The 16886-nt window shown below is 42.1% G+C and overlaps 1 protein-coding gene across 1 annotated transcript in view; it reads left to right on the top strand.

Moving 5' to 3' along the window:
- The window catches only part of KMO (kynurenine 3-monooxygenase), a 104811-nt gene that overhangs the window by 28985 nt on the left and 58940 nt on the right, over positions 1-16886 (top strand). The window contains exons 2-4 of the mRNA XM_082251414.1: positions 4627-4696; positions 6035-6132; positions 16125-16214. Coding sequence (XP_082107540.1) covers positions 4627-4696; positions 6035-6132; positions 16125-16214 — 258 coding nt within the window. The remainder of the gene's footprint in view (positions 1-4626; positions 4697-6034; positions 6133-16124; positions 16215-16886) is intronic.

The raw sequence follows: 16886 nt of genomic DNA, 5'->3' as shown, positions 1-16886 counted from the left end.
CCTTACTTGCTTGATAAACCTCCCTTGCCTTCAAGGATGGATGAGGGGCTCTGACAGGACGAGCAGAATGAAGTAAGGAGTCTGCTTTATCTTGACTAAATTCAGGTAATTCTGTGAGATCTCTGTCAGACATAATAAGTACTGTATTTCTGGTGTCTTGTTAGAAATCTGCCAGAGCTCAGCTCTGTAAGTAGTGACTTCTGTTATTAAGCAGGCTGGGCTGAGGTATTTTTTATTACAATAGTGGCTTGTGCTGGAACTAGTTCAAACTGGATCACCTCAGAAGGCTGTAACAGTAATGAAGCATTCAGTAGGTGGCTGGTTTCATATGCAGTGTAATGCTTCTGGTGACACACAGGTGTGGTACTTACATTTCTGAAGCTGGAAATTTACTATTCTGAAGCTGCAGAGATACCTGTGTGATGAAACAACTGGAAACCCACTTCAAGCACCCCTTGGAAATGCACTCTCCGAAGATGTGTATTCTTGTAAATTTACTGTTCTGTCTCAGCATCGGTTGTACCCGTGACCTTCTTGTAGACCCCCAGTCTGCAAGTGTGTGCAGCAGGTTGAATGATGGCTCTAACAGATAGCTTACTCAATGAATAAAGACTCCAGAGGTGTTCTCCAATGCTTCTTTATGCTTCAAGTTAGCAAAGGCATAAACATAGAGGCTTTTCCATAGGTAAATTTACAATGAAGTTACACAGCTTCCACACTCTGCAGTCTCCTCATAACATCTAAACAAAATGGCAGTTACAGCAGGAAAATGGAGGATGGAAGAAACCATCTAACCAGAAACAGCAGGGGTGCAAGAAAGATACCAATAACATAGCATAACATAACATGTAATAACAACTGCTAGACAGTTAAAGCTGCGTGGCAGCACACCAGTCATTTTTGCACATTCCTGCGTGCTTGGCAACCCAATAAAATGAATAGGTTGTGTAAAACTCACCACTCAGAAACAGGCACACTCAGAAGCACCTTTATGGTGTGAACCCACCCTTAATCATTTCAATATATAATTTTTTTTATTATTAGTTTTTTTCCATTGTGTTTCTATGGATATGTTGCTGCATCCCCACTCAATTCAATGTTATCTTTTTAGATTTAGCAGGTGTAGCAGGATTCCCAGCCGTTTTGCTGGATATGGGTCTGCCAGGGTTACCGTTAGCAACAGTAGCACAATTATGCATATTCTCCAAGTGTGAGCACTGAGACAAGAATCAGTCCAGTATCTTTGGGTTTTTTAGTTTATTGAGAACTTGGATGGGAGAAAGGAAGAGTGGGATACTCTTCTGGCTCAACTATGCACAATATTAGGGGGACAACTGACTTGACGCTTGCTGAATGCCAGTCAATGCCGGTTGGCGCTAATGAACACTGACTTGCGGTCTGTTAGCACTGAACTGACTCCTGTCACTTTCTTGTGGCACAAAGTCCTTGTAAAACCTTCCTTAACACTTTTTCCTTTGAGGTAGCTACTTGTACATCTGCTTAACGCTTCAGGGCCCGCACCAACACCCTCTTGACACACACATTTCCCTTCAGGGCTTAGACTCGGGCACCCCTTGCTAAGCTTCCTCCTGGTTAGCTGGCTCCTGGATCCCTCTGACCTTCTGGAGTGGTCCCCTATCCTAGGCAGACCCCTGGGCAGTTTATAGTACTCACGACACTGCTTTCCTGGAAACTTCTGCCCCAGCAGCTCCACTCGGTCCACAGCACACTGGATCCCTCTCTGCAGCTCAGCTCAACCTTCTGTCCTCTAGGCAGACCGCCAAGGGCACCTTTCCTGACGCTGACAGGAGGAGAGACAGCCGTCACCCTCCTCCTGGGACTCTGCTTCCTGCCAAACACACCCTGTCATGTGCTCCCCTCAGACTTATATCCCCTCCCAGGATCCACCGCAGCAGATTTTGCCCTCTGGGGTAGATTCAAGCCCTGGTGTGCTATTGGCCAGGTTTCCTCCACTGTCCAATGAGAGCCCTTGTTGGATACAATGGGGAGACTCCCCAAGCCCAACAGTCAAACCTGGAAACACATGACAGCCTAGCTAAACAATTAGGCCCCCCCTGATAAGCAGACAGGGCCTCCCTTATGGTTTTCCTAGCACCTACCTAGGAGGGTGCTACACAGGAATTTTGTAAATTTAGAATGAATGAAAAAACTAATGATGCATTTGTGTCCACTAATGATTTTAGTGTATTTTTAGTGAAAATATTGTTTCGCTAATTTTGAGGGTCTGGTAGGCTGTATGGGGTCCCGTGAAACAGCAGCCCTGCTTACCAAACTTTAATTATGTATTAATGATTAAATACAGTGGCAGGTGGTGCTCAATTTTTTGGGAGGGGGGCAGCAAACAAACCCCCTGCCCGCTCACCAGCTCTGCACTTACCCCTTTCAAGTCGCGGGCGCCTTGCTCCCAGCCAATCCAGTCTTAGGACTTGCTTCCTGTCCTGCTTGGCCGGAAGGTGAAGTAGGAAAACAATAGTGAATGTTCATTCGCTAATGTTACAAGGGGGTGGGCTCCGGGCACAGTGCCTACAGCTCTTATGTGCTAAAAAAAAAAAACACCTCGTAGATCTATATGCGTTAGGGGCCGATGCATAGAGATTAGGGGGGTGGTGCCCCTCTGCCCCTTATGGACTGGCCGCTGCTGACAGAGGCATAACTAGAACCTTCAGGGCCCAGGTGCAAGAAACCATGAAGGGCTCCCCGGACCCCTGGCCAGGACCCTTGCCTTTTAAGCCTGGGGCTGTTCCCACTGATCCTGGGGCCCTTTACTCTCGCTGCGGGCCCTTTATAATGGTCCCACAGAGGGGCCCTTTCACAAGTTCTGCAGCGGGGGCCCCCTTCCTGCCATCCTGGGGCCTCCCCACGGTGGTGGAATGCCAGGGCCCAGTCGCAAGTGTGATCTGGAAGTTCACCCACTGGTGTCAGTAGTTTTTATTTTTGGTATTTTAATTGTATTATTTTTTAGCATTTTACTTTATTTTTTTACAATGTCGCTGACTCTCTGTCCATTCAGAAAAGGAAGGAGCTGGTAAATTACATATTTACCAACCCCTTCCTGGTTCTCTATTTTGACACATCCCCTGCAGCAGCCGGCAGGAGAGGGGAGGGAGCACAGTGGGGGGGGGGGTCAGCACATTGAGGGGGGGAAACCAGGGGAGCACACAGAGGCCCAGAGACAGCAGAAAACAAGTGAACTGGATAGGAGGAGTGGCGGGGGCAGAGGAACCAATCTCCTCCATTTTCCCTCTGCAGCTACAGGAGGAAAAAGGAGGACAGTGATTTTTATACATGCTGCCCCGCCGCCCCTCCTAACCAGGTGTACAGGGGAGCTGCACAGGCCCCCTGGAGCATGGGGCCCGGTTGTAATTGCAACCCCTGTAGCTACGCCCCTGGGTGCTGATTAGATAGCTGTATAAATTGTGCCTTTTTGATATGTGTGGAGTTTAGCTTGAAGTTTTAACCACATAATGACCACCCGCCGCAATTTTATGCTTCCTGGGCAAAGCGACATAGTACTACATCGCTCGCTCAGAAGACTCTAGGGGGCGATGATGTAAACCCAGCCGTCTGTCATTCTCACTGAAGTATTCACAGAGGCTATGTGATCCTGCTGTATAGGATTGTATGTCTCTGTTATTACTTCACAAGCCACGCACCCTGACAGTTAGAATCACGCCCCTAGGGACACACTTAACCCCTTGAACAACAGTAATGTGAACCCCTTCCCTGCCAGTGTCATTTTTACAGTAACAGTGCATATTTTTAGCACTGATTACTGCAGTAATGTTACTGGTACCCCCAAAAGTGTCAAAAATGTCAGTCAGGGGTCCGATCTGTCTGCCACAATGTTGCAGTCCCGCAAAAAAAAAAAAAAATCGCAGATCGCTGCCATTACTAATTTAAAAAAAAACAATAAAAATCTTTCCCGTAGTTAGTAAACGTAATAACTTTTGCGCAAAACCAATCAAAATACGCTTATTGTGATTTTTTTTTTTTACCAAAAATATGTAGCAGAAAACAAATTGGCCCAACTGTGCTAAAACCAAAAGGTTAACTTCACTTTGCTTGTGTGTTTAATTTTACCTCTTTTAGTCAGAATCCAGAGAGCACCTCACAGGGCAACTGAGAGTAAACTTCACAAAACTAGCACTGTATAAATTCCTACTTCTCTTTATAAATAAAGGCTATGCCTTTTTGAGGTAGCAAGGACCTTTTGCCTATCTGAACAATATTTAGATGGTTACGAAGCTGAGCTATTGCTCAGCTAAACGACATTGGACGAGTGCCGTGTTATGATATAAGAAAATGAAGGCAGCAAGATGAGATGCAAGCATATTATGGTGATTAAAACCCATTCCGATTTATTTTCTTTAGTAAATCAGCTCTGTGTTGACCAAATAACTGAAAAGGTTTATCTACTGGTGTAAATATGTTGCTGTCTGCATTTCTGTGTGCCCAATAAACACTCACTTTGAACCATTAAAAGTTTCCAGCACTTGACAGTTAGTAACCTGTATTCCAGAATGTAATATTGTAATACATGAGCCTTAGGATATAGGGCTATTAATAAAACAATAACATTTTATCTTTCTCGTATGTATTCTGCAGGTTGGCGGATTAAATGCATGCTTCTTTGCAAAAAAGGGATTTCAAGTCGATCTTTATGAAGCAAGAGAAGGTAGGACATACATAGCCAGGGGATTATTTTTTTTTTCAGGGGGAACATGGGGGAACGCCTTTCCGGCACCTCCAGCACTGAGTTTATGTAATGACACTGGGTGCTGGAGGGTCTAATAATGGTATCTGCTAGGGGGGATTTATTTTCGCTGGGAGTATCTGTTATTGAGGGAGGGGTCTATTGTTGCTAAGGGGGGTCTTATGTTGCTGGGAGGCCAATTCTTTCCAGGAGGGATTTATTGTTGCTTGCTGGGGGATGTATTGTTGCTGGTGGGGTCTATTGTTCTCTTGGTGGATCTATTGTTGCTGCGTGGGGTATTTTGTTGAAGGGGGTCTATTGTTGCTGGGGGTGTCTTTTGTTTCTTGGGGATCTACTGTTGCTGGAGGGTATTTTCGCTGGCTGCAGTTTATCTATTTTACTGCTTTTCTTCTTATTACCAAATTTACATACAAAATACTTAGAAAGCATCAAAAAACAATACTTGGTTCTGTTTTCTCTAAAAAGTACTGGGAGGTAGCTAGGGGGTGGAACCAAGGGACGGTGCTTGGCTGTGGGTAGGGTGCAGAGGCAAGGAGTGACTTGGAAGGAGGGGGTACTTGCACTTATTTTTTGAGGAAAAAAAGCCCTAACTATACCAAAACATACTGTATATTATTCGTTATACACCACATGAATGGCAAAGGGTATGAACCCAAACGTTTTAAGCCATACTTACGTTTATACCTACTGAAATAAATAATTGTGCATTGCAGGAGAGCCAGGACCAGGCAGAGGCAAAACGAGGTACAGCGGTGCCATAGCTCCTACTACCTCGGCATCACCTGGCCATCTGCTGCATTGTGCAGAATTAAGTCTTCAAACAAACAGCTCTGTCCTGCCGATTACGGCAGCCTTTTGTAACCACTGGCACTTTGCTGTCAGTGATACAGCTGCCCGTTATATATCAGGAGCTCTGTTTCCCTGATAAAACAGAACTAAGGGAGTGACGTAATCGCGGCGCGGGTGAAGATGGAATTGTCTGTCAAGAGTTCAGAGCATGGCGGTGCAGGGCTTCATTGTACCTCCCTGCACCAAAGCACCAACCCCTTATGTTGAGGGCATGTGGCTTTGTATGGTTCAGAAGGGGGGAGGTGCTTGCTTGTCTCCTCCCCCCCTTTTTCCTGACCGGCCAGGCTGCATGCTTGGTTAAGGGTCTGGTATAGATAGAAAGGGGGGGGGGGAGGTGGGGCAGACACACTTTTTTTATTTTTGCACAAGTGTGAATGGGGCCCAATATGTATTAAATACGCACCCATGATTTGAGACTATCCATTGTGCTAATTATTTCATTTTCAACAGACATAAGAACAGCCAAAACTGTGAGTGGGAGAAGTATTAATTTGGCACTTTCACACAGAGGACGCCAAGCTCTCAAAGCTGTTGGGGTGGAAGAAAAGGTATTTTTTCCTTAATTTACATATTTTTGTAATGAATACATACCATTTTTTAACATTGTTTTTGCATGTAAGTTCTTATTGTGATTTAGGGGGGCTTTTTGCCCTGGTTTTATAGGATGGGAATTTAGTCAATATTTTATTTCAGTTTTGATTTTCTTTTTGTTTACTAAAATGTTGTTCTGTCACCTCCTGAGTACGTGTCGCCTCCTGAGTACAAAGTTTCCCTTTACATTGTTTCTTGCAAACGATACATCATTCACTTATCAAACCAATGCTGTTTAAGATTCGTTTCTCCACTGGTAGTAGCACTGTTACTGTAACCCAGATTAGCATTTTGATGATTGGTGCGACTTTGTCTCTTGGCGAAAAAGTGTGTGTGTATATGCGTGTGTGTTTGTGTGTGCGTGCTAGAGAAAACTAGCATCAAGTGATAGCACATTAAGGACGTAACCACTTGCTGAATTCTTCCTTTTTAAGGGCTTTTCTTGTCCATTTTTATTAAAAAGTTCATAAAGTAAAACATGAGTTTCCCTCGCAGGGGTATTCAGCATTGCTGTTTCATCCAAAAAACAACAAATGACTTTTAGCTTCCTGACCTTAACATTCGTCACTGCTCCTCTGGCCTAACTCTTTTTGCACTTGTCTGTCTCTGACTGGCAGTCTTTACACCCAAGTTTGGGTCTGCACACTTAGCAGCCCCTTGCTGTTCTGGGTCTCACCTGTCTTCTAGGTGGAGCCCTCATGACTCCTAGGTAAAGACCTGCTGGTTCTGTCGAGGTGGATCCTAGAAGCATGGTCAGGTTTCTACAAAAAGCCCTGCATACACCTTTACAATTAATGTGCCGATTGGGCACATTTTTATATAAATTAAAAATAAAAAAAAATGGGGGGGGGGGTAGATTTTCTTTGTTTTGATTATAAGGTTTTGCAAAAATTTAGGCCATAATGTATGTTGCAACATTTCATTGGTAACAATAACCCAAATGGGTTTAAATTATTTTATCTGTGTGAAAGTAATCTTCTCTGCAAGCTTTGGTGTGTGTGTAATTTGAAAATTGATTTATTCCTGATGTATTGGCTACCTATATAATTTCTTATGGCCCTAAAATGCTTGGACAGATTTCATTTTCCAAAAAAAGTGATAAAAATTACAAAGTTGTCATTCACAAAAGGTATGTCTCTCACACAGCATAGGTATACTTATAACTATACCCCAAAACACATTCTGCTAGGCCTCTCCAGTATGAGGATACCACGTGTGAGACTTTTTGCATGTAGATATCCAAAATCCAAAGAGTACCTTTTTGGGCTTTCAAGGAGCATAAATTACACATTAAATTTCCCAACTGCCTATGACATTTATGGAGGCCCTGCAGCACTAGGTCAGTGGAAACCCCGTTTTGGAAAGCAAACACACCAAGGTATTTTCTGAAATGCATAGTGAGTCTTTTGAAAATTTTCATTTTTTGCCAAAAGTTTTTGGAAAATGCAGGAAATAAAATGAAAATTCTATGGTGGTGTGGTGTTTTGTTTGTTTAAGGAAAAAAAAAAAAAAGTTGTCAATTAAGATATTTCTAACACTTCTCATATATATACTCAGAATTGCACCACAAAACACATTCTGCTACTCCTCCCAAGTATAGCGATACCACATGCGGGAGACTTTTTCACAGCCTAACCACCCAAAACCCAAGAAACACCTTCAGATGTTCCGGTGGTATAAATTACACATCCAAATTCTTGAATACCTATCACATCACCTTTATGGAGGGTCTGGAGCACCAGGACAGTGGAAACGACCACATTTTGGAGAGTAAACACTCCAATTGTCATGGTGCCCGGAAACCAGACCACACAGGGATGCGGGTAAAATAAAGCAGTTTTTTTTTGAGCAAACAATAATAAACGCACAGCAAGAGTGAGGAAGTGGGAGCAGGAACAAGCCAGGGTCAAGTCCAGAAGCAGGTAGTCATTCAAGCCGGGGTCGAATCCAGAAGTGAGTCTAGCAGAGATGCACCTTGGAGCACAAACACAAGGGTAAGGACTACAACCCATCAGGTCATAGATATAGTCAGGTGTGCAGCATCATCACTGTGCAATGCCCAGGCAGCAGGCAAGTGATGATGCAATCAGAGTCTTTAAGAGGCAGCAGTCTGCACATGTCAAAGATGGCTCCCAACAGGAGGGCAAGGTAAGAACTTGACAGTGACATGGTGCATTATCCTGCTGGAAGTGGCCATTCAAAGATGGGTACACTAGTCCTAAATGGATGGACATGGTCAGCAAAAATACTCAGGTAGACCGTGGCATTTAACAATGCTCAATTGGTACTAAGGGGCCCAAAGTGTGCCAAGAACAGATCCCCCACACCATTACACAACCACCATTAGCCTGAACCATTGACACAAGCAAAATGGATCCATGCTTTCATGTTGTGGCCAAATTCTTACCCTACTATCTGAATGACCTAGCTAAAATCGAGACTCAACAGACCAGGCAACATTCTTCCAATCTTCTATTGTTCAATTTTGGTGAGCCTGTGTGAATTGTAGCTTCAGTTTCCTGTTCTTAGCTGACAGGAGTGGTACCCTGTGTGGTCTTCGTTTGCTGTAGCCCATCTGCTTCAAAGGTCAATGTTTTGTGCATTCAGATATGGTATTCTGCATACCTTGGTTGTAGCCAGTGGTTATTTGAGTTACTGTTGCCTTTCTATCATCTTGAACCAGTCTGCCCATTCTCTTCCGACCTCTGACATCAACAAGGTATTTTCATCCACACAACTGGTGCTCACTGGATATTTTCTCCCTTTTCTGACCATTCTCTGTAAACCCTAGAGATGATTGTGCATGAAAATTTCCAGCAGATCAGCAGTTTTTGAAATACTCAAACCAGCTCGCCTGGCACCTTCAACCATGCCACGTTCAAAATCACTTAAATCCCCTTTTCTTCTGCATTCTGATGCTCGGTTTGAACTTCAGCAAGTTGTCTTCACCATGTCTAGATGCCTAAATGCATTTAGTTGCTGCCATGTAATTGGCTGATTAGTAATTTAACCCGTACCTATTAACTTTTTTTTTTTTCTGTCAGCAGAGAAGTGTTGTGTCATCAGAGTACCACGCCTTTTGCTGGGATGTGATTTAAAAAAAATCATGCTGCCATCCCTCTATCTCTTTCTTTCTCATAAGCGATGTAACAGAAAGAAATTTAAGAGTAACTAACACTGTAGCTGTCAAGCATAATTATATTCACAGAAGAAACAGTTTTGAGGTGGTCTCTCATAAAGATGTGGATGCCTATTGTCCTTTTGTTATCCTCCTTGATGGGTTTTCTGAGTAAAAATATTGGGATAGCCCCATATTGGAAATTGGTTTGATGTGTAAAAATTTCAGATCCGGTAGTTTGGATGCTGCAGTAAAAATTTGTGGTTTGTTTTTCTCATAGCTTTAACAGACCTCTAGGGATGAGCGTATCTGCCCAGGCTCGGTTTCTAAATCCTTTTGCAAATTTGGCTTGAAAGTTAAATCAGGAACTTTCTGGCAAACCCCAATGAAATCTATAGGGGCAAAATTATTACTCAGTTTTAGCCTTTTTAAGTGCTAATAGGTAAGCTCTTGTCAAATAAGTCATCCCCAATGCCAAAAAAGGGTATCTTTTTTCACAGCTCTCACTACCAGCTCCAACACTTAACTGACAATATGGCTGCTGTGGGCCCACTCTAATATAGAAGGGTTGCTGGGTTGTCATTCCTCCAAAATATTGGCTTTTATGTTTCAACCAAACCAGGGGTGTATCCCATACACTAAGTTATATATTTCTGCCCCAAACCTGTGAACTTTGTGGCCAAAAGATTGTGTCTTGTAAGTTTCATGAATCCTAGGGATTTCACACAAACTCAAAGTAGCTGCAAACCTGAACCTCGTCCCTATATACAACACAACAACCATCGTATGCCAGATATAGGAAAGTTATTTTGTGGCTATGTTTGGTGTGGTATTTTTTTTTTAGGTTTGTTTTTCCTATAAGTAAGTGCACGTCTGAATGACACAATATAGTGGAATGGTTTCTTTTAAACCTTGCATGAGAGCAATTCTCATGTGAACATTAACAATTGTAACCTTAACTTAACATTTGTGTTTTGTTTTACTTACTTCCAAAAACTTGCTTATCAGCACTGAAATGAACCTTGAATAGCACTTATGCTAGGTCACAGGGGATTATAGGAAGTGAAGGCCAGTTCACTATGCATTCATTATTTATTTTGTTTATCAATTTCAATAGTTTGCTGGAGCTTAACCCTTCATTGCACACAATGTGTGTGTGTTTTTTTTTCCCTTTTATGCTGGAATTTTAATGAACTTGAAAATTTGGCAAAGTAAATCAGGCTCCTTTTGAATATAAATGGGTGTTGTGTATATTATGTGCTGTTATTGATTTTTATATTGGAATATAAGGGGGGAAAAAGTAATGTTAATTGAATCTACATAGTCAGGTTGAAAAAGACACACCATTCCATCTAGCTCAATCAATAAACAAAAAAGAAAACACAACCATACATCCCATATACACAATCCTATACCCACAGAAGATCCAGAGGAAGGCAAAAAACCCCAGCAAAGCATGATCCGATTTGCTACAGCAGGGGGAAAAATTCCTTCCTGATCCCCTGAGAGGCAATCGGATATTCCCTGGATCAACGTCATCTACAAATATTAGTACCCACTTATATTATGTACACCTAGGAAAGAATCCAGGCCTTTTTTTAAAGCACTCTATTGAGCTGGCCAGAACCACCTCTGGAGGGAGCCACATTTTCACAGCTCTTATTGTGAAAAAACCTTTACGTATTAGAGACTAAATCTTTTCCTATAGATATAGAGAGTGCCCCCTTGTCCTCTGTGATGACCTTTACCGCTTGCCGACCGCCTGCCGCATATATACTGCGGCAGAATGGCTCGGCTGCGCGAATCACCGTATTTGTATGGTGGTTCGCAGGAGCTCTCCTGGGGGCGAGCCCGTCCCCAGTAGGCAGCGGAGATGCCAATCCACAGGACCGGCGGCACCAATTGCCATCGGGCATCCGCGATCGCTCCCCGCTGAGAGGACGGTCTGCTGATGTAAACACAGCAGACCGTTGTTCTCTCTGAAATGATCACAGAGCGCCTGTGATCCTCCTATATAGGATCACAGGTCTCTGTGTTAATTTCACAAGTCCCTCCCCCATACAGTTAGAAAACACTCCCCTAGGCTCACACTTAATCCTTTAATCACCCCTAGGTTATCCCCTGTCCTACCAGTGTTATTATTACAGTAACAGTGCATATTTTTATCACTGATTACTGTAGTAATGTCACTGGTCCCCCAAAAAGTGTCAAATGTCAGGGGTCCGATCTGTCTGCCACAATGTTGTAGTCCTGCTAAAAATCGCTGATCGCTGCCATTACTAGTAAAAAAAAAAATAAAATAAATAAAAATGACCTAAATCTTTCCCCTAGTTTGTAGGCCAGATAACTTTTGTGCAAACCAATCAAAATACGCTTGTTGGGTTTTTTTTTTGACAAAAATATGTAGCAGAATACAAATTGACCTAAAAGGATGAAAAAAATAGATTTTTACTTTATTTTTTATTTTTTTGGGAATGTTATATAGCAGAAAGTGAAAAATATAGTTTTTTTTTTTTTCAGAATTGTCACTCCTTTTTTGTTTATAGCGCAAAAAATAAAAATCAGACAGTTGATCAAATATATTTAGGTACAGCATCACAGGACCGTGCAAATGTCAGTTAAAATAACGTTGTGCCAAATCGCAAAAATGGCCTGGTCATTAAGGGGGCAAATCCTTCCGGTCTAGAAGTGGTTAAAGTGAATAACTCAACACAAAGTTCACTATATGGACCTATGTATTTGTACATGTTGATCTAATCTCCCGCTGAGCTCCTGAGCTCCTCCATGCCTCTCAACAATTTGGTTGCCCTTCTCTGCACCTTCTCCAGTTCCCCGATATCCTTTTTAACCACTTACCGCATACTAACGTTGGGGTACGTCGGTAAACTTTGCGGTAGAGTATCGGGATGATGCCTCTAGCTAGAGGCATCACCCCGGTACTGTGGTTTAGAGCCGACGGTTGGCTTTCCGTCGGTACCGACCGATGCGGCTCGTGAGCCGCTGGATTGTTACCCGGGGGGCGGGAGGGGATGCCCCCCCTCCCGCCGCCTTCCGTGGCTTTTACCGGGGCTCCCGTCCCACTGGGAGCCCCGAGCACCCAGCCGGAACGTCCGCCGGCTGGATGGAGTCCCGATCAATGCCGGAAACGGCTTTGATCGGGTCTCCGATGACGTAACCCGGAGGCGGCGTCCATGACGTCACTTCTGGGTTACTGTGCTGCAAAAGGCGGCAAATTTGAAAAACGGCTGTATGCAAAAACGCAGTTTTCGGCATTTTGCATACAGGGAAGTGTAGTGGAGGGGTCTAGGGTCTTTTAGACCCTCGATCCCTCCATAAAGTGTACCTGTCACTGCATATTGCTGTCACAAGGGATGTTTACATTGCTTGTGACAGCAATAAAAGTGATCAGATTTTTTTTTTTTTTTTAAAACTGTAATAAAGTTAAAAAAAAAAAATAAAATAAATGGGAAAAAAAATAAAATAAAAATTTAGCCGCCCCTGTCACTGTTAGCTCGGGCACAAAAAAAAAACGTATATGGAAGTCGAGCCGCAAATGAAATCGCCGTTCAAACCACACATGTGAGGTATCGCCGCGATCGCCAGAGTGTTAGCAATAATTAAAAAAAAAGAGCTACACTCTAACTCTAAACTGGTAACCGTTAAATAAATTTAAAGCGTCGCCTATTGAGATCTCTATTGACCGTAGTTTGTCGCCATCCCACGGGGGGGGGGGCGCAATTTTAAACCGTAACATGTTGGGTATCTGTTTACTCGGCGTGACATCTTCTTTCACAATATACAAAAAAAAATGGGCTAACTTTACTGTTTAGTATTTTTTAAATGCAGTGAAATGTGATTTTTCAAAATTTTTCCAAAAATTTTTAAAGGTTTTAAAGACCGCTGCGCAATTACCGCGTGACAAAAAATATTGCAATGACCGACATTTTATTCTCCAGAGTCTTTGCTAAAAATATATATAATGTTTGGGGGTTCTAAGTAGTTTTCTAGGAAAAAATACTGATTTTTAACTTGTGAACAAAAAGTGTCCGAAATAGGGCTGGGGCTTAAGTGGTTAAAGGATAAAGGATCTAGCTAGTAGGATATCAAATTTGCCACCTTTGATACAATTTCTTACACAATATCCAGTATTTTTATTTTTTGTCTTTGGTACAACTGTCCAAAAAAACTAAATTTTGCTTTGTGTATGTTGTTGTTATTATTATTATTCAGGATTTATATAGCGCCAACAGTTCACGCAGAGCTTTACAATATAAAGGGGGACAGTACAATTACAATACAGTTCAATACAGAAGGGGTAGGAGGGCCCTGCTCATGGAGCTTACAATCTAAAGGGAAGGGGTGATTAGATTATCAATGTCTTTTCATAATATTTAGTATCACTGAAAGGAATATCTCTGCAACCAGAGATAATTTTTTTTTTAATTTGCCTTACATGGGTCTCAAATGTCCATAGCTGAAGCATAAAAAGGTTTGGGTACACCTCCAAATTGGTATTTCACTCACCCTATTGGAGTCTTAAAGAGTAACTCAATGCAACAAGTGACACCATTTATTATACAACTGCTGTTGAATACTGAATATTTTGCGTGAAATATATGTAGTTGATCCTAACATCAATGTGCCCTCATCTCTAGATATAGTTGAATATCCAAATATTGTAAATGGGACTCTTCAAATCATCAAAATTGTCTCCAAAATTTATTATGCAGTATTCAGGAATTGGATAAAAAGTACAAAATGCAGAGCATAAAAACTTTGGTATACTTTCCAGCTTAGATTTCATTTAGTACCATGTTGTAATCCATTAAACTGTTTTAAAGGTAAGTATTGTCTATATCCCTACAGGTACATTCATTTAACAATAGCACTGCTGGAGAGTTAATTGCGCAATAATTCTGGGATGTTTACATACACCCAGGAATATGTTTTGGAGAGGAGGGGGGAGGGGATGATCCGCCACCTTTAGATTTCCTGGGGATGTGTCTGGGGGTGGACACACTGTCTCCTTCGAGTTACACAGCTTCTGTATGGCATCATGACATCACAGGTCCACCCATTATGTGTATGCATGATGACACCATGCCGCATCCTCATTATGTGTGCATGATGACTTCACAATGTAACATTTGGAGAGCACCCTTTTTTCACCTTTAAGATGCACATAGATTGATAAAATGACAGGCAGAGCCTTATATGGTCTCTGTCAATAATGAGAAGCAGCAAGGTATATCAGTGTACTATAAAAGGTGGTGATTTCAATATGTTTATCTTTCCACTTTGAAAGTTAGGAACATAATGGGTTCAAACCTTATTACATTTATTTATATGATCGATTTTGGTGGTATTGACATGCCTAGAAGTGGGGGACTCTCTGCAGGAGATTCATACTAATATATAGGAATGCTGTCTGTGCCCAGTATTACAACTAGATAAGTACATGGGTAACGGTCAATATTGACAGTATCATTAAAGTTCAGAGGCAGGAGGAGGACCAGCCTCCCTGCAGTGGAGATTTCTGCAGGATCCAGCTATCTGCACGACTTGGGACATACTTCATTACAGGTAAGTAAGGGAACTAAAGCTGCAGCATTAAAATTCATGGTAAACTAAACTTCAGCTGTAAGGTCAAGAAAGGATTGAATAAATACAAAGGTAAAGTAGAGCTCCCTTTATCCACCTGCCAACCTCTCACAGTAGTTATACTGCGAGGGGATGGCAGGTAAAGGCACAGCCACATTCATGAGCATTGGCTGCGCATGGGCATGCTGCATGCCGCTCCTATGACCGATGTGTTCGGTGGATTAATGTTACCAATACCCGGCTGCTATGAGCAGCTGAGGTATCCTGTGATCACTGAATAGCCATATCGATCACATGATTACTATGTTAACAAAACAGTCATGAATGTTTTCCTTTCCTGATTGCTGGCTTAGTGCTGTGAAGCTGTGATTGGCTCACAGCTATCACATGGTACTTGGCTACCTGTACTATTTGATTAGCTTTAGCCAATCACAACATGTCAACAGTAGCTAAGCTGTAATGGATAATAACCCATTCATTACAGCTAAAATTATTGCTTATACAGTAATAGGGAACGTCACTGTATAAACAATAACAAGAGTAGTAATGTGTTGTATCACTCTGATGACAGCATGTTAACAACATTTTTATTTATTTATTTATTTTTTAACATACTGTCACCAGTCAGTATCCTTGATCACTGCTACACCTACCAGTCATATGATGACACTGTATTGCACTGGTGATTTTATGTAAAACAAAAAACCCAAAAAACAAAAAAGCTTGTTGTGAATAAAAAAACATTTTTTAATTATTTTTCAAAATATTGTGACACAAAAACCACAACTTCAAAAAACTTGCCATGCCTTTTACTAAATACCTCAGACTGTCTACTTTCCAAAAAGGGGTAATTTGTGGGGTATAAGTATTGTCCTGGCCATTTTAGGCTGAGATAGGTAGTTAGTACATCAGGATTGATGAATTTTTAAATGTATAAATATGCATATGGTTTGTTTAAAAAAAAAAAAAAAAAACTATTCCATAGTTTGTAGCTGCTTTAAATTTCACACAAACCAGTTGATGTACACTTATTGGGATTTTTTTATTTATATAATAAAAACCCAGTGGTCACCAAATGCCACAAAAAGAAAGCTCTGTTTGTGTGAAAAAATTATAAATATAAAAGTATAAAAGTATCCAGTTAAAGTAGCATAGTTCTGAATAGCAAAAAAGGGGCTAAAACCTACCTAAGGTTAAGTGGTTAAAAAATTTACTTTTTTTTTTTTTCAGATTGTAGCCAAGGGCATTCCAATGTATGCAAGAATGATTCATCCCCGGAATGGAAAAAAATATTCTATACCTTATGGAAAGCGACACCAGGTAATGTTATACAAATGACAATCTGCTACAGGGAACACATGGATTCCCATTGCCTCATACTATTCCCTGCACCTGAGGTGTTTACAGTCTAATGTCGAGAAAATAGATCCCAAACATGTCAAGGCTTAACCACTTGCCGCCCGCCCACCGTCAAATGATGGCAGAGCCATGCGGCTCTCATTCTGGGACGACGTCATATGACAGCGCCCCAGATCGGCCGATCTCACGCGTCCAGTGCGGAGATTGGGGCCGCGCTGTGTTCCTATAACACAGCGGTTTTAGGAATACCCCGATCTTGGTAAAGAGCCAATGACTTGGCTCTTTACCCATGTGATCAGCTGTGTCCAATCACAGTCGTTCACATGTAAATGAGGAAATGCCATTTACCGGCTTTCCTCGCCTCACACTGTCAGAGTGTGTGGCGAGGACAGCGGATCAGCGGCTCCTCCTCAAAGGAGGATCTAAGACCGGTAATCAGGGCATTGATCATAAGTGCCCTACTTACAGTAAAGTAGAAAACGGTGCCTATCAGTGCCCATAGTGTGGCCAGTCAGTGCTCATCAGTGCCTGCTCATCTGTGCTGTCCATCAGTGCCGCCCATCAGTGCCACCTCTCAGTTCCCATCAGTGCCACCTATCAGTGCCCATCAGTGGGGCATATTAGTACCTCCTC

Source organism: Pelophylax lessonae, assembly GCF_965119305.1.
Source record: "Pelophylax lessonae genome assembly, chromosome: 3".
NCBI lineage: Eukaryota > Metazoa > Chordata > Amphibia > Anura > Ranidae > Pelophylax > Pelophylax lessonae.
Note: the sequence above shows the minus strand (reverse complement) of the source record. Positions and strands in the feature narration are given on the sequence as shown.